Here is a 22,621-nt window from a genome sequence, read left to right as displayed (position 1 = left end):
CCGTTTGATCGGAGCTGCCATGCAAGTCTAAAAGGAAAAGAGCAAGTGAGGTTTGAAAATCCTCAAAATGATCACGAAACTTTTATGGTTAGCATCCGAATCTCGGTTCAGGCCCCCCTGTGTGGAGTTTGCGTGTCCATCGCATGCTCCCGTCAACATCCCAAAACATGCACATGTAGAATCTACATTGTCCATAGGTGTGAACGCTAGTTTTAATGGTTGTCGTGCGTGCCACACAAATGACTTGACAACCAACCCAGGGTGTATTTGTCCATAAGTCGGCACACCCGAATGAGGACGTGCGCTCTGGAAAATGAACGGATGGTACTCGTCAAACCATGAGGCCAAAATGGCTGACTTACTATTCAAGTTTGATCAGTAAAATTGGTATAAGTAATGTTTTCCTGGGGAGCTATTATGACTTTGGGAGTTGTGTCCGGGTCAAAATACATTTTCACCGTGATACATGTGCCCCACAAGGGGTCAATGTTGCCAGAAAAATGATAATGAACCTTTTTTTTTCTTTTTTTTTGTTACTGGTGCCATACTCTGCTAACATTACACAGCGTAAATTAAAAAAGCTTTGCAATTTAGCATGCCCAGCTAACATGTAGGATACTTGCTTCTGATTTGGGATCCTTTGGGTGAACTTCCTAGTAGGACTTTGCCCTGGAATTTACTCAACATGGCTGCTTCAAACCAAAAGAGATGTCTTTCAGATTTATTTATGTATTTTTTACTTGCCATTATTACATATCCACCAAATTTCACAATTTCATTTTCTTTTTCTTAATTTTTTAGAGTGCCTGACCCGTTGACCGTGATAGTGCCGATTGAGCCTTGGGTCCCACATCGGACCGGATTTTGCCAACCTCATCGTTTGGTGCCAAAATTATGTAGGTCCCGTCCTATCAATCACACATTTGTCATAGCGATTCATTCGATAAACCCATTAAATGGAATTTTAAATCCGTTCTTATTTATTTCCAAATTCACATTTGCGTTAGCATCCGTATCTAATCGGTAACTGGATGCCCTTACATAGCAGGCGGTGACCAGAACTAGAGCTACTTCCTGTGTTTGCATCTAAGAATCATGGGAAATGTAGTCCTATGATCTCCTGATCTGCTGGCCTGACAACTGAGCTTTCTAGCGGTATATTTCCAATGTTACAATATCCGGCACGTAAATATAGCTTCCAATAACTGTCGGGACCGAGCAAAAAATGTTGGATACTGTTGAGTACATTAACTCAGAGGTCCCGAACCACGTGGGCCACTTTGGACCGGGCTGCAGCGGCAGCAAAGTTGAAAGAATATTTTTTATTTTTTTTTTACTGTACTTCCGGTTAATTGAATAAAATGCGTTAGTTTGAAAATTGACCAGATTCTCTCTGTTTACGACGGACTTGACGCAGAACGGACGCGGTGCGTCCGCACGGACTGCAATTACCGCGTGCGTTGCACGTCTGGAAATCTACACCCGCCAGACCACAAGATCACGGGGGTTCACGCTGGAGAGTTAAGCTCACACAATAACAATCGTGTATAGCGAGAGTCCTATTTGTAAACAATAGCCACGGTTGCCTGTTGTCTCATTGATGTGCTTTTTGGACATTACTTCTGGGACTTCCAGCATGGTTCTTCTACCATGGGTAAGTACGTTTTGTGTTTGTGTTTAATTTATTCTGAGCTCAATTTTTGTCTCAAATGTCCGACTCATGTCATGCTATGTAGTTAGCTATCTTCCCTCCCAAAAAACAAGTTCGCAAAATGTTTTATTTTGAAATATACCGGCCCCTAAAACACATCCCCAAACCAAACTTGTTTAGCACTGTTAACTGTCAACCAAGGTAGCACGATAATAGTGACAAAGCTCGACTAGCGACCTTGTGCCCCCGTTTCGTTTTCACCTTACTAACTCAGGACGCTGAAATGCGACCCGCCAGGCTTCCCGGTCTGGCTTCTTTTAGGGAGCAATAAAGTAATCTAAATCTGAAATTCTCAATAACAATCTACTTCGATGCCATGCTCCGCCCACAACGTAGGATAGCTTCTATGTGTTAGCTCTGTTGCTACATTAATTTAGCATCAGAGACACAACAACAGTTGCATTTCTATTATGTCATTCTTGTGCCTCACACTCCTAGTGTGACTGAGTGAATTTCAGGCCGTCATACTGGGGATCCCTAAAATACATTTTCACCAGCATTGATGCATTTGTGAAAAATGTACAGGCAAATTGAGCCCAACCAAACGGCGAGTCATTTATCTGTAGAATAACCTAGAGCAATTCCAAGAGCGCCTTCACATCATCTGGTGTTCGGGTCCTAATAAAACCTTGATGCAACTGCGATAAAAATAGAAAGACCCAAAACATTTAATGCTTATAGTATATAATAAGAAATATATTTGTGCGGCAGTTCCTCCCTCGAGGCTCTTCATGAAAAAGTGCTGCTTTTGCCTATCATAGCAGGCGGTTCTTCAAGTGACTGCAAATGTCTTTCCGCCACAACATGAACAGCACACACATACACACGCACACACGCGCACACGCACAGTTTTGGAGCGGAACCAGTGCAAGTCACCAGTTGTAAGAGGCTGCTGTTGAGAAGGCGGCGGTCCTCGTTCCCGGTGGCGTTTCCACCAAGTCCTCCAAGTGTCACTTCGTTCTCTCTTACGAGTAGATGGACCAATAGATGATGTTGAAGAGGATGTAAGCTCCGGGAAAGACCACCCGCGAGTATTTGTCTATGGCGTGCGTGTCGATCCATATGTTCACGTAGCCCCTGGAGGGCTTGACCTGGCCCGTGAGCTGCGGATCGTTCAGGGCCACCTGAGCCAGAATCCGATCCTGGCGTCCGCCGTTCTCCGGCATGCTGTAGTTCCCCGTGGTGTTGACGTCCATGGCGCCGTAGCCGGTGATCTGGGGGTCGATCATCATGTCGTCCGGGTTGCCGATGCCGCACGTGCAGGGCAGCTGGGCAAAAATATGTAAAAAATAAATAAATAAATACATTTGAGTTAATAACGTTCCCTTAAAGCCACTAATTTATTAGATATTTTTTTTAACGCGCGATTAATGACCGCCCCTTACTTGTAAATTCTGTACTGGGGGAATTCCAGTCACAACACAGCAGACAATATCCACATCAAAATTTATCAGTAATAAATTTAATAATCATGCATATACATATATTTGGAGACTGGGGTCAAGTTGTATTTAACGATTTTAAAAATGTGCAGAATTTCACAATTTACTTCATGTTAAAAATTAGATTCTCATTTTGAAAAAAATTCACTGAAATATCACCAACGTCTTACAAAAAATTATGCCATCTAGTGGCAGAAAAACGACGTCAACACACATCAATATTACACCCGTTTTTGTTTTTTTTGCAGTACAGTCCATCATTTAAATTTTAACTGAATTTTATGAATTATTATGAAATTACTGCAATGGCTAAAAGATGTAGCCATATTTCCATTAGTTTAACATTTTTGTCCCACTTTTATGTGAACAAGAGTATGAAAACTTATTGTACATTTAGAACAGGTATAAAATTTGTGATTAACTCATTTGCTCCCAAAAACGTATACATACGTTCTATTTTAAATGTTTTAAGTGTCCCAAAGACGTATTTATACCTTTTTATGTTTTTGTTTTTTATTTATACTAGAGCATACATAAGGCTTTGAGGCAGCCTCTCAACTGCAGAGAATGGGTGACAAAAATGATAGTAATTACAAAAAAATGCCAGTAGGTGGCAGCAGAGTATAAGAGATCAACCAGGGCCATGATGAAAACAAAGTAATTTCCCACAATTCTAAGCAGATGTGTGAATAATAATGAAACTTAGCTATATTCTAATGCTAATTGCTGCAAAACGGAAACAGACAGAAATATACTTTTTTTTCTCCTGATGAAAGAAGACTCTAATCTTTCTTTTGGTAGGTTCCATGTTTTTATAGCAATAGGCCCAATATTCTGTGGGCCTTGCAAAATCAGTCCAAATCCAGTAAAACAGCCGGGAGTGAAGGGGATTGCTTCAGTCAAAATGGCTCGGAGTGAATTAATCGTGATTTATCTATTGAAGTCATGCGATTAATTACGATTAAAACATTTTAATCGCCTGACACCCCTAATTATTAGTTTGTTCATCATCTCCCAAGACCGTAAACAACTGCTGATATTTATGGAGTGTTGTTGGTGCTGCAAATGTTTCTCAGGGGTACGTGGGTGAGTTTGGCTCCACATGCTTGCCAGATGAAATATTATAATATGGGTGAGCTCCAGGCCTGTATTGATTGGTCATAGCCCTGAGAGAGGCTTACACTGATGCAATTTAGAAAATAGTCCCTGCAAATTAACATCATATATTATTCATTCTCGCGTGTGCCAGTTTAGAATTCCCTTCACGTTGCTTATTGGCTGATTTATTTAACTGGCACTCTTGACTGTAATTAGTTTTAAAACTATAGCAAGTAATATACAGTGGCAGACTCAAACTGTTGCCATCATGGAACATTTATTACGGCGGCATAAGATTACGATGTTCGGTGTCACGAAAACGAAAATTCATTTACCGCTGTACTTCACGTTCTTCACTCGATTGCTTTATAATTATGCCCTGGAGGTTCTGATGCAAATCTATATTGTAATTATTCGGGATGGGTGAGTAGTCCGATATCGTCCTTAATTCAAGGTATCGGGTACTCGTGAAGGATGACTATGCCAGCCACCGATACTGATTTTGTTTTTATTGCGAGGTAAACCTCTTTGCATCTGTCTTTTGCATTTGGTAGATGAAAAAAAAAATATTAACAACCAAGCGAAGAACTCTCACCAAAAATTGGCCGTAGCCTTGAGAGAAGCTTAACCTGATGCAATTTTTAAAATATGTATTGCAAATGAACATACCAGATTATATATATATTTTTTTATATTTATACTGTATATTGCCCGTATCAATTCAGAGCCGCTTTTTATTACGACGTATCCATCCAATCCCTTTTTATGGCGCCTGTCTTTATTCGGGTCACGGGTTTGCTGGAGCCAATTTAATTTTTGCCATTGATTAGCGCGAGCCATCTGAAGCAATCCTCTCTCCTCTTCCATCACGCCATCAAAGAGAGTACCGTAAAATCCTGTATATAAAACGCCCCCCAAAACCAACCAAAAAAAAATACAAAATAAATTCTTAGAATAGGGTACCCCAATTTGCTGGCATCCATGAGTATCATCTTGTTGCATTTGCATATCCAAGAGCATATTTATAGATTTTTTATTTTTTTTTAAATGCTCAGATAACAGAGTCTCACTATTTATTTAGGCTTTTATGGTAGCTTTATTCTATTCTTCCTTATACATATGTATGACAGGCACAATTTGCTGACTGTTTGAGCCTGGAATTGATTATTTCAATTATTTCCCATTGGGAAAAAAAATGTAAAAATTAAAGTAATCTTTCTTGCCAGTGTCAGTTCAGAACTATTTTACATGTAACAAGAGTTTTAGTTTGATTTTCACCAGTCCATGAGGCCATTTAAGGTGGAAAATAGTTGCTGAGATTTTAACCTGCTACATCCTACAATCTGTTTCATATTTACATTTTCCCTCCTTGTCTCTGACTTTTTGCGCAAGGTAGAATAGCAAAACTTCCTCCAGGCAACAAGCACATTTGTTTTTGTGTTGTGCACATTGATTTCAAAGTGAAACAATTTTCTCCTTTATTGCCTTTAATAAATCACCCTTTGGGAGCGCCGTTGTTACTCGATTCCTTCAGACTCGATAACAATACGAATGTTTTAATCTTCCTCGGGTAATTTGTTTGCTCAAGTGCAGTGTGGCATATAATCACTGTAGGAGACAAACGACTTAAAAGTGCATTTTTCAACATCTCGCAGGTTAACTGCTCCATTAACAATTTAAGCTATGAAAACAGAAGCACTTACTCTCTCCCTGAGCTTCCTCTCTTTCCTCTCCTGCACCGTGGAGAGGTAGTTGACGGCGGCGTACTCGATCACCGACAGGAAGACAAAGACGAAGCTGACCCACAGGTAAATGTCCACCGCCTTGATGTAGGACACCCGCGGCATGGACGCGTTGACCCCGGTGATGATGGTGGACATGGTGAGCACAGTGGTGATGCCTGCCATGAGAAACATACACACACGCACACAAAAATACCTCAGCTGGTTATACGGTTCATGTTAAATCAAATACAGAAATATTAAACGGCATGAGACACGATTATTTGCGTTGTTATGCTCCACAACAAGGTCAGACAGGAAGTGAGGATGTAGGACACAGTCTGCCTGCAGCTGTCCTCCGTTGTGGGCCTCCGGCTTTAGATTGTCACATTAGGAAATAAACAGCTTTTTATTTGTGAGGCTGAAGGAGGAAAAACATGCATTACAAAGCAGGAAGCAAGTTTAACTTTTATTCATGACATGAATAAGAAGTGCTGCCTTCTCTCCCAAGTTTATTAAACACCACATATCAGCCAATGTTAATATAACAGATGGGCCTAATAGTTGATTGTGAATAATTTGATTGTTGGCCGATTATGTTTTGAAGGAAGTGAGACAACAGTGTGTACTACTTGGCAGAAATCCTGTTGATGGAGTCTCAACTAGTTTTCTGTCTAAAGAAAACCGACATGACAAGACCTTTTGGCAACTTGCTCCACTCCTCTGGACAACATTATTCTGCTTAATAGGTGGGCGCTATGGCAACAGCAGTCCAGATAATTTTGATTCTCCCATCTCATTAAAAATAATAGCGCATAGTCAAATAACCTCAAGGTTAAATTTGACTTAAATTTTGTGTTTAAAAAAAAAAAAAGGATTTAAACTGCTATAACACTTGGCAAAAAAAAAAAAAAAAAAAAAAAAAGCAAACATAAGAAGCAGCAAATACTATTCACGTCGTACATGAATATTAAATGTTGCCTTTATGTACGACTTCATGAAGCACCTCAAGTAAAGCATACCTAATGTGAACGGGCACAATAATTGACTAATAGATTGCAGTTATTCAGTCCAGAGTACAACATGACAACAGCTATGGCAACGCCGTTGCAACACATTTGAATTGGATCTTTATTTTGGTACAATGCACAGAGTAAGTGTTTAAATTGTGCATAGTGTTGCAGTGGCGAACAAAAACATGAAATATACTTTTTAGGAAGAAAACTTGGGCTTTTACGTGATTGTATTATATGTTGGTCATTATGGCAGCACATTGAGAGCCAAGTATTATTATCATTATTATTATTATTATTATTATTATTATTATTATTATTATTATTATTATTATTATTATTATTATTATTATTATTATTATTATTATTTTAAGTGGTAGTTGGTATAAAAAGTTTGAGTGTCTGTCCTAGTGGAAACATCGGGGTTAAGGTTAGCTAACCCTATTAGGGACGAGATGACTAAAACCCGTATGTTAACTAAACATAACCCTAACCGCTATGTTTACTATAGCACAGCGGTCCTCAAACGTTTTACACCAGCTTCAAAGTTAGGTTTAGCTAACCCTATTAGGCTGTTAGCTAGCCCTAACCCCTGTGTTAGCTAACGCTAACGCTATCCCCGTTATGTTTACTCTAGGACAGTAGTTCTCACACTTTTTACACAACCAATCGGTGTTAGGGGTTAGCTCACCCTAACCTATATCTTTCCTCTAGGTTTTCAAACTTTTTACACCACGTAGGCTACTCAGACAGGTAGATGCTAGCTAAGTAGCTAAGTAGCTAGCTAAAGGTGCTCAAACTCTTTAAAACCTGAACAAATTGGAATCATGTATCTTTGACACTTATTCCTTGCATCCCACAGTTTTCACACCTTGTAAAGAGCAACATTAAAATGCAGGAATTTTCACAATACCCTAAAAATAGGACTTTACAAATATATGGGTCTTTTGTATTATGACAGAATTAGTTATATTTCAGGAGTTGAGAGTAATGTAAATAGTCTCATCGCATTGCATTTTTTTTTTCTCATGCCACTAGAAGAATCTCATAGCACTTGGATAATCAGATTATGCAGGCATATTTAGTTTGGTGTCTGCAGTTTGCTAGGATGCAGTTTGATGTTCTGCGAAAGTCATGCATTCCTTTCGTTCTTCTTTGCATATCCCTTTGGTGAGAGCATCTCGAGCCTATTTGTAAGGGAATTGCAATCAGTTCCTATTACACCGTTAATGTGTTAATTAAATCTGAATGAGCAGCACCAATTTTCAGGGAAGGTCTTTTTTTTTGTGTGGATCTAGGCCGGCGCGGAGCCCCGTAGGCGGTGTTTCCTTTGAAAGTCTTCCTTTGTGAAACATTAAGCTGCATTACTGAAAAACCTGGAAGGGAGCCTACCTAGGGGGACTCTGGCAGGTACGGCCCTGCGGTCGATCCAGAAGGACACCCAAGACAACATGACCATGAGCGTAGCGGGGAAGTAGGTCTGCAGCAGGAAGAAGAAGATGTGGCGCCGCAGGGTAAAGTGGATGTACAAGCGGTTGTACCAGCCTGGGAAGGACAAACAGGCACAAATATGCACACACAGTGATGTGTACACGCAGTTGATAGGACATGAAACCACTTGAAGGAAAGGTTCATGCTATTTTTGGCAAGGGAAGATAGCGCGCAAAATCCTTTTAACACTTCAGAGGCTCTTGTGAGCAGGGAAGTGATGGGCGCTCGGAAAACCGCTGCAGGGCCTTCAAAGCGCCGCACAAGTTGTTCGAAGTCATTTGATTCACTGGATGTCGGCGTGAAATTTAAACAGTTAGCGCAGTTGGCGCGGTGGGCTGCGCAAGGAGCAGTTTTGATCTAGCTTTGCGTTTGCTTTCGAGCTTCTCCCACACTGATCCCCAGTGTGGGAGAAGCTCGAGAGAGCCTAAAAAGCTAAACGAGTTGAATTTGAATTCTCATGCGGACGCTCGCATTTGGCTGAAACACACTGGAAGGAGGAGATTACCTGTGCTACTGTAGAAAGCCAGCTTGGTGGTGGTGTGAAATTTCTGGATGAGGAACTGAGAAAGGGATATTCTGTCGTCCGTGTTCAGGGATTCGTTGCCTTTCTTCCAGTAAAGCATCAGGTCGTCGTCGGTGTACGCATCTGTGGGAAGGTGGAACACGCCAAACCATGACAAAGGCTGCCTCCGCCTTGAAAGACATTACGTCGAAGAAAGAGGACTGAAGGAGCCATCAAACTTGAACAAAGTGGTTAAAAGACGGCTTTTCAAAAGCGCGACCACTGCAATGATTACTAATCTCAGCAGAGGAGACTGCTGGGCTTTTATTTGAGGTGTTTGGAGTCCTATATTTGTACACAGTTTTCGAACAGTGCAACTGGTATATTATTGCAATGCAATTCAAATGAAACTGGAGCAGTAGTAAATTCATAATTACAGTAGGCTACATATTTGTTTTTTAATTAAAAACCATAAAGACCATAACTATAAAAGAACAAAATGAAAACGAGTCAACAAAGCGCTGCGTGTGCCTTATTGTGCCACATCCGATTCACAAGCTGCTGTGCAAATTAGTTCATTGCACGCACCGATGGTAACCTACAAATGTTGCATATCAAGCTTGTCATACAGCAAGGACCGCCTACACATTACTAGGGATGTAACGATAAGGGCAATAATCGTGATATCGCGATATTAAAACTGCCACAATATCGTCGTCGTCGTGTTCACAATATTTAAAAGGAACACATCTGTTAAAAAAAAGTCAGGTTGATTTCCATTTGTGCAGTTCTAGCAGCCTCTAGTGGCTAGTTTATTAGTGCAATTTAATTTTCATTAGGGATGTTTTGGCCTTCTATGTTTAAAATCTATGCTAATTGTCAGATGAAGGTGAACCGAATTTGCCTGTGAAGCGATCAATGTGCGCTTGCATTAGCAAGTAAGTGTCTCAATATTGTTATTAGCGATTTTAAGTGGTCTATATGCATTGCTGTTATGTACAAAAGCATAATATTGTGCTTTTTTATAGTATGAGCTCTTTTTTTTACAATATTGTGATCTTTTTTAAATATCGCCAACGCCCCCAACACAATATCGTGATAATATCGTATCGTGATGTTTGGATATCGTTACATCCCTACATATTACTATTACTATTATTAGGTAGGTATTATACTGGTAGGATCTGATTCAAATGTTCTAGGACTGTGATATGAATCTTTTGTATTTGTACAAATATACTTGAGATTTAAAACGCCAACCCTGTAGTCATTTCTAAAAACATATACTGTGGTATCAGATGCCACGGAACTTATGATAAAAAGGAGATGTGTGTGTTTTTTTTTTTCTTTTCATGTGCACATAGTTCTTCAGAGGCTGTTGTCAAGATGTGAAAGGTGCGATGATGAATCCACTCACAGCTTTCGATCTCCAGCGAGCACGTCTGAGTATCCAGAGGGAAGCGGCTGAGGTCCATGTTACACATGGCGGTGACCGTGACCCTAATTTATGAGACAAGTACCAAAAAAAAAAAAATAAATAAAAAAAAAAAAAACATAATAGAGGGAGCAGCAGTCTCGCTGTGGTCTTTTTTTGTATGGAGAGCTGTCTTCAAACAAGATCACAAAAGCTGTTAGGATTCCTTCATTGAATGTCTTATGAATCATGTTATATTGTCTTTTAATGAGCTTAACAATATCACATTTGTCTCGTACTGTGATTAGAGTTATTATATGTTATATAATGACACATCCCAGTTGCCCTTCTCTTGCAGTAGCAACCTTCAAGTGTTGTTTATATGCTGGAGTTTGCATTAATGATTCAATTTCCTCCCTGCTGTGTTTCAGGGAACAGTTTTTTTTTTTTTTTTTGGACCATTCTTTCACTTTCACACAAAAGCAAGCCATGAATAATTCAATTTGTTTGTCTAAGAAATTGCAAACAGGACAGGGAGATAAAACTGTTCCCTTTAAATGTAACATTTGAGGAAAATCAGCTCCCTTTAGTCCACTTAGAACTACACTGCCTAATATGCCTCAGTATGATGATGCCACACAAATTACAACCAAAAACAATAAATGCCTAGAAACTTCAGGACTCGGGCAATAAACCTACAATGAAATGTTTGCCATCTGCTGTGTTTACCTGAGGCTGTACAGGACGTTGCCATCAGGATAAACTCTCAGCATGACATTGTCGGTGGTGGTGTCATGGATGAAAGAGCGCTTAGAGTGCACGAAGAACATGTCGGGGACCCAAATCTTCTTCACCAGACGACTGTCAAAGGTCATGCTCTGGTTGTTGGTGCTGGGGAATGACAGCCTCTCGTCCTTCCAGTAATGACGCAGATACAGTGTCATGGTGAAGTCCTATAGGGAAAGAACACACGTTATGAGGCATCTGCATACTGTGTCTATGAGACCCAATATGAGAGCTTTAACAGAATAAGCTGATCAAGCTCAGTTTTTAGAGATACTGTCAGAGATTTAGAAACGTACGAATTAAGTTGTCTATGACTTTATACCCCTGGTACGGTCACCCATGGCAAACAGATCCTAAGGAACCAGACAAAGCACAGCTCGAAGACCACTTATGATAAACACAAACCCTGGACTTAGTTTTCTCTTGGTTTCCACATCGGTATGATTAAAAAGATCCTCAGTGGCAAAGCCTCAGGTTTGGATGGGATACACCTAGAATTTCAAAGTTCTGGATATTGTTGGGCTGTCCTGGTTGACACGCCTCGATAAAATCGCATAAACATTGAGGATGGAGCTTCTGTATTTTAAGACCAGGGTGGTGGTCCCTTTTTTTTAAGACAGGAGACTCGAGGGAAAACACTCCTCAGCCTTCCTGGAAAGGTCTAGTTAGGGGTGCTGGAGAGGAGGGTTCGTCGGGAAGACAAATCTCAGATTCAGGATGATCATTGTGGTTTTCGTCCTAGCTACGGAACAATGGAACAAGTCCACACGCCTGGCAGGGTCCTCAAGTTCGTCCAACCAGTCTTTATGTATTTTGTAGACTTGGAAGGGAGTTCTGTATGGGCTGCTTTGGGAGTAAAGTGTACCAAACCCTCTGATATGGGCGGTTTGGTCCTTGTATGACCAATGTCACAGTTTGATTCCAGATTTCCAGCAGTAAGTCAGATTTGTTTCCAGTGAAGGACTCTACCATTTGTCACCAATTATGTTCAGCCAAGGCGTTCGAGGTGGTCCAGTTTGGTGGGCTCAGTATTCAATCTCTGCTTTTTGCAGATGATATGGAAGTGTTGGCCTCATCAAGCCGCAATCTTCAACTTTCACTGGAGCTCTTTGCAGTCAATTGTGAAGTCATTGAGATGAAAATCAACACCTCCAAATCTGAGGCCGTGGTCCTCAGTTGGAAAAGGGTGGATTACCCCTCTCCAGGTCGGGGATGACATCCTGCCCCAGGTGGAACAGTTGAAGTATCTTGGGGTCTTCACAAACAAAATAAGACTGGAGCAGAAGTGAGGAAGGGGGTGTGGCAAAAGGCACATCTCTCGATTTACACATCTCTCGTTCTACCTTCCTACCCTCACCTCTGACCATGAGCTGTGGGTCATGGCTGAAAGAACAAGATCCCAGATACAAGAGGCGGAAATGAGTTTCCTCGTCAGGGTGTCCGGGATCTCCCTTAGAGATAGAGTGAGAATCTCGGTCAACCAGGAAGAACTCAGAATCCCACTTCTGCTCCTCTGTGTCAATAGGAGCAAGGTGAGGTGGTTCAGGCATCTGCCTCCTGGACGCCTCCCTGGTGAGGCATGTCCCACCGAGAGGAGGCTCTCTGGATGACCCAGGACACACTGGAGAGACTTATGTCTCCCAGCTGGCCTGGGAACGAAGAACGGAAGTGCTGGATGAAGTGGCTGGGGAGAGTGAAGTCTGGGATTCCCTGCTAAAGCTGCTGCCTCCGCAACCCGACCTCAGTAACTCATTCACTCCCAGCCATTTTCACTGAAGCAACAACCCCCTTCGCTCCCAGCTGTTTTACTGGATTTTGACTGATTTTGCAAGGCCCACAGAATGTTATGTTATATTGCTATAAAAAACATGGGAAAAAAGTACATTTCTATCTATTTCCGTTGTGCAGCAATTAACATTAGAATATAGCTAAGTTTCATCATTATTCACAAATCTGGTTGATCTCTTATACTCTGCTGCCACTTGCTGGCCGTTTGTGTAATTACTACAACTTTTTCACCCGTTCTCAGCAGTTGAGAGGCTGCATCAAAACCTTCTGTATGCTCTAGCATAAAAAACAAACAAAATAAAAACGTATTAATACGTCTTTGGGACACTTAATACATTTATAATAGAACATATTTATACGTTTCTGGGAGCAAATGAGTTAAGAGGAAGAAAATGTATGGACGAATATTATGCTTTATTTGCTCACCATATCCACTTCAGAGATGGTGTCCAAACTTTCCACCTGAACATCTACTCCAACTGGAATGGGAGGACCTAAAAATAACACGATAGTGACACAATGATGCCAAGTTTACACAGAACGCATTCACTGTCACGCAGTTGCAAACGGCGCTCCTAAAAACATTTAGTGTAAATACTCAACCCCGCAAAACAGTTTTGGCTCGGGCTTCTGGAGTCCATGTGACCTACTTCTGCTTTGCGACTCCAACGCATCATCCTGCGATAAGTGCGCGAACACAATTAGGTCGCAATAATGGATCAAAGTTGATGCAGCAGCCGGATGAAATCCAGTGTGTGCTTGCACTTTCAGAGGACACATGCAGTTGAAAAATATTTCTTTGGTGATGCTCATGTGATGTGAGTCACAGTTGCTCTCATCGGCATCAATGAAAGTGGCAGTTTATGTTCAATGCATACAGTTCAGAATGGGGTTTAATTGCAGAGAGATGCATCAAAAATGTATTTACAGAGATGCTTATTTTGATTGGAAATCAAAGAGCTATTCTTTTAACAATGGAGAATGGGATTTTGGGTGTAAGACCGAGCTCTACTAATAGTTCTTGGTAGGGATGGGCGAGTACCGATACCAGATATCGGTATTGGGCCGATACCAGCCTTTTTTCAAGTACTCGAGTACTCGTGACGCAGACGAGTACAAGCGACCGATGGCAGAGGGGGAAGACGTTAAGTGAGTCCTCCTTGCCTGTAAGTGGCGCTAGCTTGCAGCAGTTTTTCACCAAAACTTCACCGGTTTGGAAATACTTAAAAATTGTGAATCTTAAACTAAGCGTTTTATTTTATTTATTTTTTATTTTGAGCGTTAAGACTATTGAAGAGTGACTGTGCTGTTTTTTTTTTTTTGTCAAAATTAAAGGAAATATATTTGTTTAAAAATATCTTTTAGTGATTTTTTTTATTTGTCAAAATGTACTACTGGTATCGGCAGTTGGTATCGGTATCGGTGAGTACTGAGAGTCTGAGTATCGGTATCGGTCTGAAAAAAAGTGGTATCGAACATCCCTAGTTCTTGGTCTCCCTTTTTGTAAAATAACTTTCCCCCAAAAATGTGACTTATACCCCACAGCGACTAATGTGTTTTTTCTTCTTTATAATTCATTTTTTGACTGGAGTGGCTTATAGTCCAAAAAATACGGTAGCCTATATAACTTATATATTCTGTTGTCAATCAAAACTAAACTTTTTTTTCATTATGAGGTGAGTAGTGAGTGTCTATTCACACAAGCTTATGTGTGTTTATCCCACAAATATATTTGAGTCAATAATGCTTCGAATCCCTCTTATAACGGTGCAGAATGATTGGTGGACGCGTTATAAAAAGCTCAACGATGCCTGACTGCCTCAGCACAAAACGCTTTGATAACCCAAGACGACGAGAGCTCAGTTTACAGAACAAATTGGCCCGACTAAGTGACAGCACAGCACTCATTTGGCTGCAAGCAAGGTCCTTTTTGTGCCCAAGCCAAACATAAAAGCCATTTCTACACATCTCTTGGCTGACCTCCAAACGCCGGCCTCATCGTGAAATCGTGGTCGTCTATTCTGAGAAGCTGCTCCGACTTAGTCATCAGAGATTTTGTCATGTCAGGACTTCTCTTGTAGATTGGGCTGCGGAAATAAACACAATTTAAGTAGATATGGGCCATTTGACGACATTTCCTCGATTTACTGTGAAGGAACTCAATTAATGGATTCCTTGTTATGTGTTTGCTATTACTTTTAATGTGATGGGATCATTTCTAAATGCTCTGAATTTCTGTTTCCATCCGAGTGAAATGAGAAGAATAATGTTATCCCATAGAAGTATGCTGATATCATGCTGTTCTTATTGAAAGCGCAAACGTGTAAAAATGTGCTTACTATTTTGATATTAATTCCACACAATCAATAGAACTAACAGCTAACAGCGTTCCTATTGCTGCTGTGGAACGTAATTGAATTTACAATTAGCACTATGTACAAAAAGAAGAACTAAAGAAAAATCAAATGCCTCCTTCCAAAACCAGAAAAACAAGGTGTTAATTTGTGGAATAATTTGGGATTGATCTGAAAAAATGTGACTCACTTTTGAGTTAAAATAAATAAATAAATGAAATTAGACAGTTCTTATGACATAAGGGGTACAAGTGTCTACAAAAAACCTAAAACAAGAACAAATATTAAGCAAAGGTGTGTACTTTGATTTCATTTGATTTATTGAACATATAAACATACAAACAAACAGCAGAGAAACAAAAGTTAGAAAAAGAAAAGAAAAAACAAACAAACTCATTACAGTTTACATGTTCAAAAGGGAGTAGGAAGAAGTTTAAAACTTATCTAGTCCTACCCCTTATACATTATATATTTAAACTTATTTCATTATTAATAAAATACTAGGTTAATATTTTTAAAAATAAAATGTCTAAACCTGGTGTATCTGTAAAAGGTGTAAATTTGTGGAATAATTTGGGAGTTGATCAGAAAAAAATGTGATTCACTTCTGGAGTTTAAAAAAATGTTTAAAAGTAAAGTTAAAAAATGACTTGTGTCAGACCAGGGTATGAAAATTGTATTGGGAGTATGAGTATATGATTTAGATATTATAGTATTATAGTATATGTCTAGGAAAATTCATGTGTATATGTTATTGGCAAATGCATGCATGTCTAAGTGAATTTGTATATATAACCAGGTTTAATAAAGTTGAGTTGAGTTATACATTTTATTTTAAAAAAAACTGAGTAAACTAGTATTGTATTAATAATGAAATAAGTTAATATACAAAGTAAAAGGGGAAAGACTAGATAATTTTTTACCTCCTTCCTACTCCCTTTTGAACATGTCAACTGTGATTGATTGATTAATTTTATTGGGGGTTTCTTTTTTTTTAAATTTCAGTTTCTCTGCTGTTTGCTTGTTTATATGTTCAATAAATAAAACAAAAACAAAAACAAACAACAAAAACAAACAAAAACAAGGTACAGTAATTAACTCACCTTCCTGTTTTGTGACCCGAACCTCCATCCATTCTTGTTTCCCTTCGTGACCTGATCATTGACAAAAATAGAAAACAGGTGCATTTTGATTTTTGTGGTGAAAAATGTTTTTAAACTATTTGCCTTGGTCTCACATTGTGTTACAAAAACCTGACATTTCACCAGTGTAGACTTCTTATACCCACTATATACTTGTACTTTAAACAACATATAGGGTCTCAAGAGGACACATTTTCTACCACTACGCTGCTTCTCTCTTCTGTAAGAGGTTGATTACATCACACGCACACTTCCATCCCAGCATCAATCGCACATAGGCCAAAAGCGCATCATCTCCTCGTGGCTTCCAAGCGGAGTGAACGCGCCTCGTCTCTGATGTCACTCTTCCAGAGGCGTGCCTTCGGTACGTTCGTGGCTTAGCCGGCTTTCGTCAGACCAACATGCGGCACGAGCGCGAGAAGAGAAACGATGAATTCCAAACCCTCTCAAATGGATTAATGGAGTAGAGCATGTTGTGACACACAGAGACAAATCCCCCTGACAAGCACAGACGAACATAAAGACGACGTCACAGAAGCAAAGAAAGAAAACGAGAAGGGAGGGAGGGGGGGGAAGCAAATAAGGGCAAATCATGGGTGCTGGCTGCACCCATGGCCGATGGGTGCTACTCGTCTGCTTGCATCCAGCAGCTGGTTCCTAATCCTCTTGGCAGAAATGACGCTCCAATCCCCTCTCGGACTGTCATCAGAACACAGCCGACTGGCTGTCTGCACTCCGTTTTACCTTGCAGCACTTTCTCCTGTGCCACGGGGGAGCCCCAATTGCAGGCCTACTCAATCAATCGACAAGAGCCCCCATGTTATCAATTCTAACCACATAAGTGAACGTCAGGGACACACAGCAGCAGCAGCATGTTTTGTGTAGCGTCACACTTGAGAGGAGCGTTCAGCGATGAAAATGAGAGATGATTCCCACCACGGGGAGGATTGTGTACTCTGCACAAAGTGGAACATCAAAAGTGGAAAGGTCCATAAGTGACTCTTTGAAATCCAACCAACATTTTTTTTTAGGAAAAATAAGTAGAACATTTTGTGGGACTTACTAGAAAGTGTGTCGCATTTGTGCAAAAAGATGGTGCAGTGATGTAAAAAAAAAGCAACACTCAAGGTATTTCTTACTTGTATATCTGTGCCAGCAAAAACCCTTCTAAGTCTTGTTTTTGATTTTGCATAGTTTGAGGAGTCCTGAAATCCAAATATAAAACAATAGTAATAATAATAATAATAATAATAATAATAATAATAATAATAATAATAATAATAATAATAATAATAATAATAATAATAATAATTAGGGATGGCCGAGTACCGATACCAGGTATCGGTAACGGGCCGATACCAGCCTTTTTTTCAAGTACTCGACTCAATAAGGTTAACAAGTTGTAACAACACAGCTATAGTATTATTATTATTATTATTATTATTATTATTATTATTATTATTATTATTATTATTATTATTATTATTATTATTATTATTATTATTATTATTATTATTATTATTATGGAAAAGGAAATATGTATAAGTATATAATGTATGTAAAAGTAAAAGTAATAGTATATATGATTAAGGTACATTGTTTATTATTAACAATTACTATATTTACCTCTAGTTAGTAGATTACTGTAGATTAGTATATTAGCTGTCTTAGAGTCAAGTCTAACAGTATACTATGTGATTTAATAGTAGAGCTGTCAAACGATTACATTTTTTAATCAGATTAATCACATCTTAAAATTTTGATTAATCACGATTAATCGCTTAATTAAAAAGGCTTTTTATCAACATTTTTTGCCCGCCAAATTTAAAATGCACCTCTTATGTGTTAATTTTTTCGGCATTTAATGTTAAGAGGACGTCTCATCCTCGTCTTTTTCTAATCAGTTAATTACTTGCATAATTTAAAGTGGGGAAAAAAATTAACAATAGTTTGACATGAGAAAATATTCTGAATGTCACATGCAAACATTTATTAAATGCTTCACTTTAATGCATGTTATGTTTATTGTTCAAACACGTGTGCTACCTTTAACGTAGCCATCCGCTGTCAAGCTAAAGGATCATTTGCAGTCAAAATTAATAGTGCAATTAATCTGCGTTAATACATGATTAATGCGATAATTTTTTGTGATTAATTAATTAGTTAACGCTTTAACTTTGACAGCACTATTTAATAGTATACTATAAGTATGGTTAGTGCACTGCATTTAATATATTGTATATCAAATTATATCATATATTATAGAAATAGTGCATGAAATTGACAAAGAATACTGTATTTGATCCATCGATCATGTAAGGGAGATTAACGGAGTAGCAATGGATCCTCCTCCTTTTTGAACATGTGCAGTATATGTAACTGCATGCGGAATTTATTACTAATGATAGCGTTGACTACTCTAACGTTCTTTTGTGTTGCTTTCACTGACACCTAGTTTCTGTGTGTATGGTTGATTTGTCCTTTTTTTCCCCTCCCACAAGTGTACTTGTTTGAAATAAACAAAAAAGATTTGTTAGTTATTAGTATCGATTTCTATTTTTCATTTTTAACTCTGTTATGCATGAACTTGCTTGTAGCCAAGTAGTGCATGCACTTTATCCGTGCGTCGATCATCAATCATTGATTAGTATGCTCATCCATAATAGCTAAAGCAACAATAATTCCACATCCATAATAACAAAAGAAAAACGGAATCTCCACAGCAAAGTCATCTTTTTTTAGCCTTTACGTAAAGAGAGCTCCCCCTCCCAGGCACATGCATTAATCTGATAGTTGAGCACGCCATCATAGTTACGGCCCGTGTGGGTTCAAACATTACTCAAAACATTGCTGATACTCTTAATAAATGACAACAATTTCACCCACGAAGAGATACATTCTATATATTTCATAGTTGAACAAGGTCAAACAAGGGTTGACCAGCTGACCGAAACAGCGAAAGGACAAAACGTATGACTCCAGATTTGAGAATGACACGGGCGCCTGCAGAGATTACCGCTTTCAATCACGTTTGCCTCCATGACCGTGCGCCTCTTTTCTACTCGACAACCACCAATCAGCCGTGAGATGATTAGCGACAAAATGGTGCACACTCGCAGCCCAAATGACCTGAGGCTCGTTCATTCCGGCTGACGATGCTTAGCCGTTTAATGTCTCCGCTGCTCTCGGAAACAACATCTGGACAAATGATAGTGTATCTAAAGGCGGCGGGATTATATGATATGATGGGCTTTGCTGTCGATAGACTTGTGACTTTTGCGAGGGTCTTATCATCCTCAACAGAAACCAATCAGAAGTTCATTGGGGCCACAGGCTACGAGCGAACCAAAAGAATTTATTTAAAGGGGAAGTCAACCCATAAATTTTCTTGACAAAAGCTTGTATGCGCCCCTACTTGTTTAAACATGCATTCTGATTAATGTTTTGCTTTTGGAAGATGAGTTAAGGAGCAAAAGCCACCTGCTTTTATCCATCTCAACCAATCATGGCTCAGCTTCAGAAAACAGGCGAGCTGTGATTAGTTCAACTTCAGAAAACAGTTGAGCCGTGATTAGTTCAACTTCAGAAAACAGGTGAGCCGTGATTAGTTCAACTTCAGAAAACAGGTGAGCCGTGATCGGTTCAACTTCAGAAAACAGGTGAGCCGTGATTGGTTCAACTTCAGAAAACAGGTGAGCCGTGATCGGTTCAACTTCAGAAAACAGGTGAGCCGTGATCGGTTCAACTTCAGAAAACAGGTGAGCCGTGATTGGTTCAACTTCAGAAAACAGGTGAGCCGTGATTGGTTCAACTTCAGAAAACAGGTGAGCCGTGATCGGTTCAACTTCAGAAAACAGGTGAGCCGTGATTGGTTCAACTTCAGAAAACAGGTGAGCCGTGATCGGTTCAACTTCAGAAAACAGTTGGGCCGTGATTGGTTCAACTTCAGAAAACAGGTGAGCCGTGATTGGTTCAACTTCAGAAAACAGGTGAGCCGTGATCGGTTCAACTTCAGAAAACAGGTGAGCCGTGATTGGTTCAACTTCAGAAAACAGGTGAGCCGTGATTGGTTCAACTTCAGAAAACAGGTGAGCCGTGATCGGTTCAATTTCAGTAAACAGCTGAGCCGTGATTGGGTCAACTTCAGAAAACAGGTGAGCCCTTCTTTTCAGTCAACAGCACATGGCAATATGGCTGCCCCCTGAGATGGGGGGTGGGGTGGGGTGGTGGGGGGTGGGGGGTATTTACCTGCTTAATTCATATTCCTAAATCAAAATATATATAATCAGAATGCTGTTTTTAGACTAGTGGCTCTGCATATAACATATTATGGTCAAGACATTATTTTTTATTTTTTATTTTTTAGTTGACTTCCCTTTTAATGAGAAAGTGATGGTAAAAGTCAACTAGTGTCTGCAAAATTTAGATTTTTTGTTGTTGTTGTTTTAACCATGCAGTCCAGTGCTACATTTATAGCAACTATTTTAATTTGTGATTAGACTGCCAATTATTTTTTCATGAAGTCATAAATTAATGATGAAAAAGAATCCTTAATCTATATCCCTGCTCAAAAACAAATGTCTTAATCAAAATGATGGGATATATACTGATCTATAATTAAAGTTGGCAACAATTCAATTCACGTGTTGTGGTTCAGGGGTCGGGAACATTTTTCCAGTGGGAGTATTCGAGCTTTAGTCTTCTGAAAGCCACACTAAATTTATGAAAAATAAATAAATAAAAATAATATAATGCGAATGCAATTTTGAAACAAATGCTTCTCATCATAGATTATGAGCATTTGTTGTTTTCTTTTAATACTTTCTCATGAGGATTTTTTTTTTTGTAGGTGGACTTGTGCGGTCAATGGGAACAGTTTCCCCACCCCTGCTTTGCTTTTGCAGCTACTCTAATTAATTAATCACAACGTATTCTCAGTGTATGCACAGCTATTGGCTGCCGACCAGTCCAGGATGTAACCCGCCTCTTGCCCAACGTCAGTTGGAAAGGCTCCAGCTCCCCTGCGACCCCAATGAGGACACACACTAAAAACAACGGATGACTGGATGGGCTCATTGATTGATTTTGATTGATGAACACTTTTGTGGAAATATACACAACAAAGTACTTGCGACTGGCTTTTTCTAGCATTTAATAGTCTAAATGCATTCTAAATTCTAATTGCATAAATGGTCAACACCGGGTGAGGAAAGGTTGTCTCGATTGCCTGCGGCGATTGTGGGGCAAAACAATTCGTCATTGCTTCATAAATAGATGTCGGGATTTAGGTCTCCCTTGCTTTCCAATTTGCTGTATGAAAGAAAAAAAATAATCCCAAACGGGAGGCGCGAGGTAGCACACAGGTGACACAGGAAACGCCGGCCCACATCCTGTCAATCTAACCTGATGAACTCCTTTCCAAGCACACGCAGCAAAAGCGACTGAAGCAACAAGCGCGCACCCTTGATCACTTTTTTTTTTTTTTTTTTTTTTTGTACCTGCTTTGTTTAAAGGTCTCCAGCTTGTGACCCCGCGACCGAGCCGCCTTCCCGGCGGCGCCCGCCAGGCAGATGAAGAAGACAAGCACAGTATCCACCCGCATGGCTCACATTCCCCGGAGGATGGATCCCTCTCGCTCTCTCTCTCGCCCGTCAGTCAGAACGCGCTCCTCTCTTGGGCTCCAACTACTTCCTCAGGCATTCCCTCAGCCAGCGTCTTGAGCTCCTATGTTTAAAGAAAAAAAAAAAAAAAAAAAGAACGCAAAGCAAAGCTGTACTGGTTTATTCTCCGGCCCGGGCGGAAAACATCCTACGTCCTCCGGTGCTTAATCTCCACAGTGGGAAAAGCAATTTTGACTAAACCCATAAATCCTTGAGCGTCAGATGGTGCAGATTTGATCCCTGCAGCGAGCGGCGGATGTGCCTGCCTCTCTGCTGCACTCGCTGATGTGTGCTCTCTACTCTACTTTTGCACCGCCCAGAAAGACCAATTCCCACAGTGATGCGGCGTGCTCATGTGTAAGGTCAATGCATGGGAGATGCAGACTCACAAAGGTTGGCACGGTGGAGGTGGATGACGGCGTGGCGGAGGGTTGGACTGTTGGATGTAAAAGGCTGTTTAACTCCTTGTGAGCCTGTCATGACAAAAATTCATACATCA

The 22,621-nt window shown here is 39.9% G+C and overlaps 1 protein-coding gene across 2 annotated transcripts; it reads right to left on the bottom strand.

Moving 5' to 3' along the window:
* Positions 1 to 2,534: 2,534 nt before the first annotated feature.
* LOC144031662 (gamma-aminobutyric acid receptor subunit rho-1-like) lies at positions 2,535 to 22,488 on the bottom strand. 2 transcript variants are annotated; one of them, XM_077539014.1, is made up of 10 exons: positions 21,961 to 22,488; positions 16,424 to 16,474; positions 14,947 to 15,053; positions 13,393 to 13,460; positions 11,122 to 11,345; positions 10,396 to 10,478; positions 8,982 to 9,122; positions 8,378 to 8,530; positions 5,955 to 6,151; positions 2,535 to 2,979 (listed from the first exon to the last, which is right to left on the bottom strand). In XM_077539014.1, the coding sequence occupies exons 1-10, from the start codon at positions 22,062 to 22,064 to the stop codon at positions 2,677 to 2,679; spliced, it is 1,431 nt and encodes a 476-aa protein (XP_077395140.1). In that variant the 5' UTR covers positions 22,065 to 22,488; the 3' UTR covers positions 2,535 to 2,676. The 2 variants fall into 2 exon arrangements, with proteins under 2 accessions (XP_077395140.1, XP_077395141.1); XM_077539015.1 differs by lacking the exon at positions 21,961 to 22,488 and adding an exon at positions 16,712 to 16,970.
* Positions 22,489 to 22,621: the final 133 nt, after the last annotated feature.

Source organism: Festucalex cinctus, chromosome 12 (assembly GCF_051991245.1).
Source record: "Festucalex cinctus isolate MCC-2025b chromosome 12, RoL_Fcin_1.0, whole genome shotgun sequence".
Classification (NCBI taxonomy): Eukaryota; Metazoa; Chordata; class Actinopteri; order Syngnathiformes; family Syngnathidae; genus Festucalex; species Festucalex cinctus.
The sequence above is the reverse complement of the archived record's forward strand: the minus strand, read 5'-3'. Positions and strand labels throughout refer to the sequence as shown.

Excerpts from the sequence above, each read along its gene's own strand:
- LOC144031662 (XM_077539014.1), bottom strand. The coding sequence starts at position 22,064 with ATGCGGGTGGATACTGTGCTTGTCTTCTTCATCTGCCTGGCGGGCGCC. Across the intron at positions 13,461-14,946 it reads GATGAGGCCGGCGTTTGGAG|GTCCTCCCATTCCAGTTGGA; the intron begins GTCAGCCAAGAG and ends TGTTATTTTTAG. Across the intron at positions 8,531-8,981 it reads GGCTTTCTACAGTAGCACAG|GCTGGTACAACCGCTTGTAC; the intron begins GTAATCTCCTCC and ends TGTCCTTCCCAG.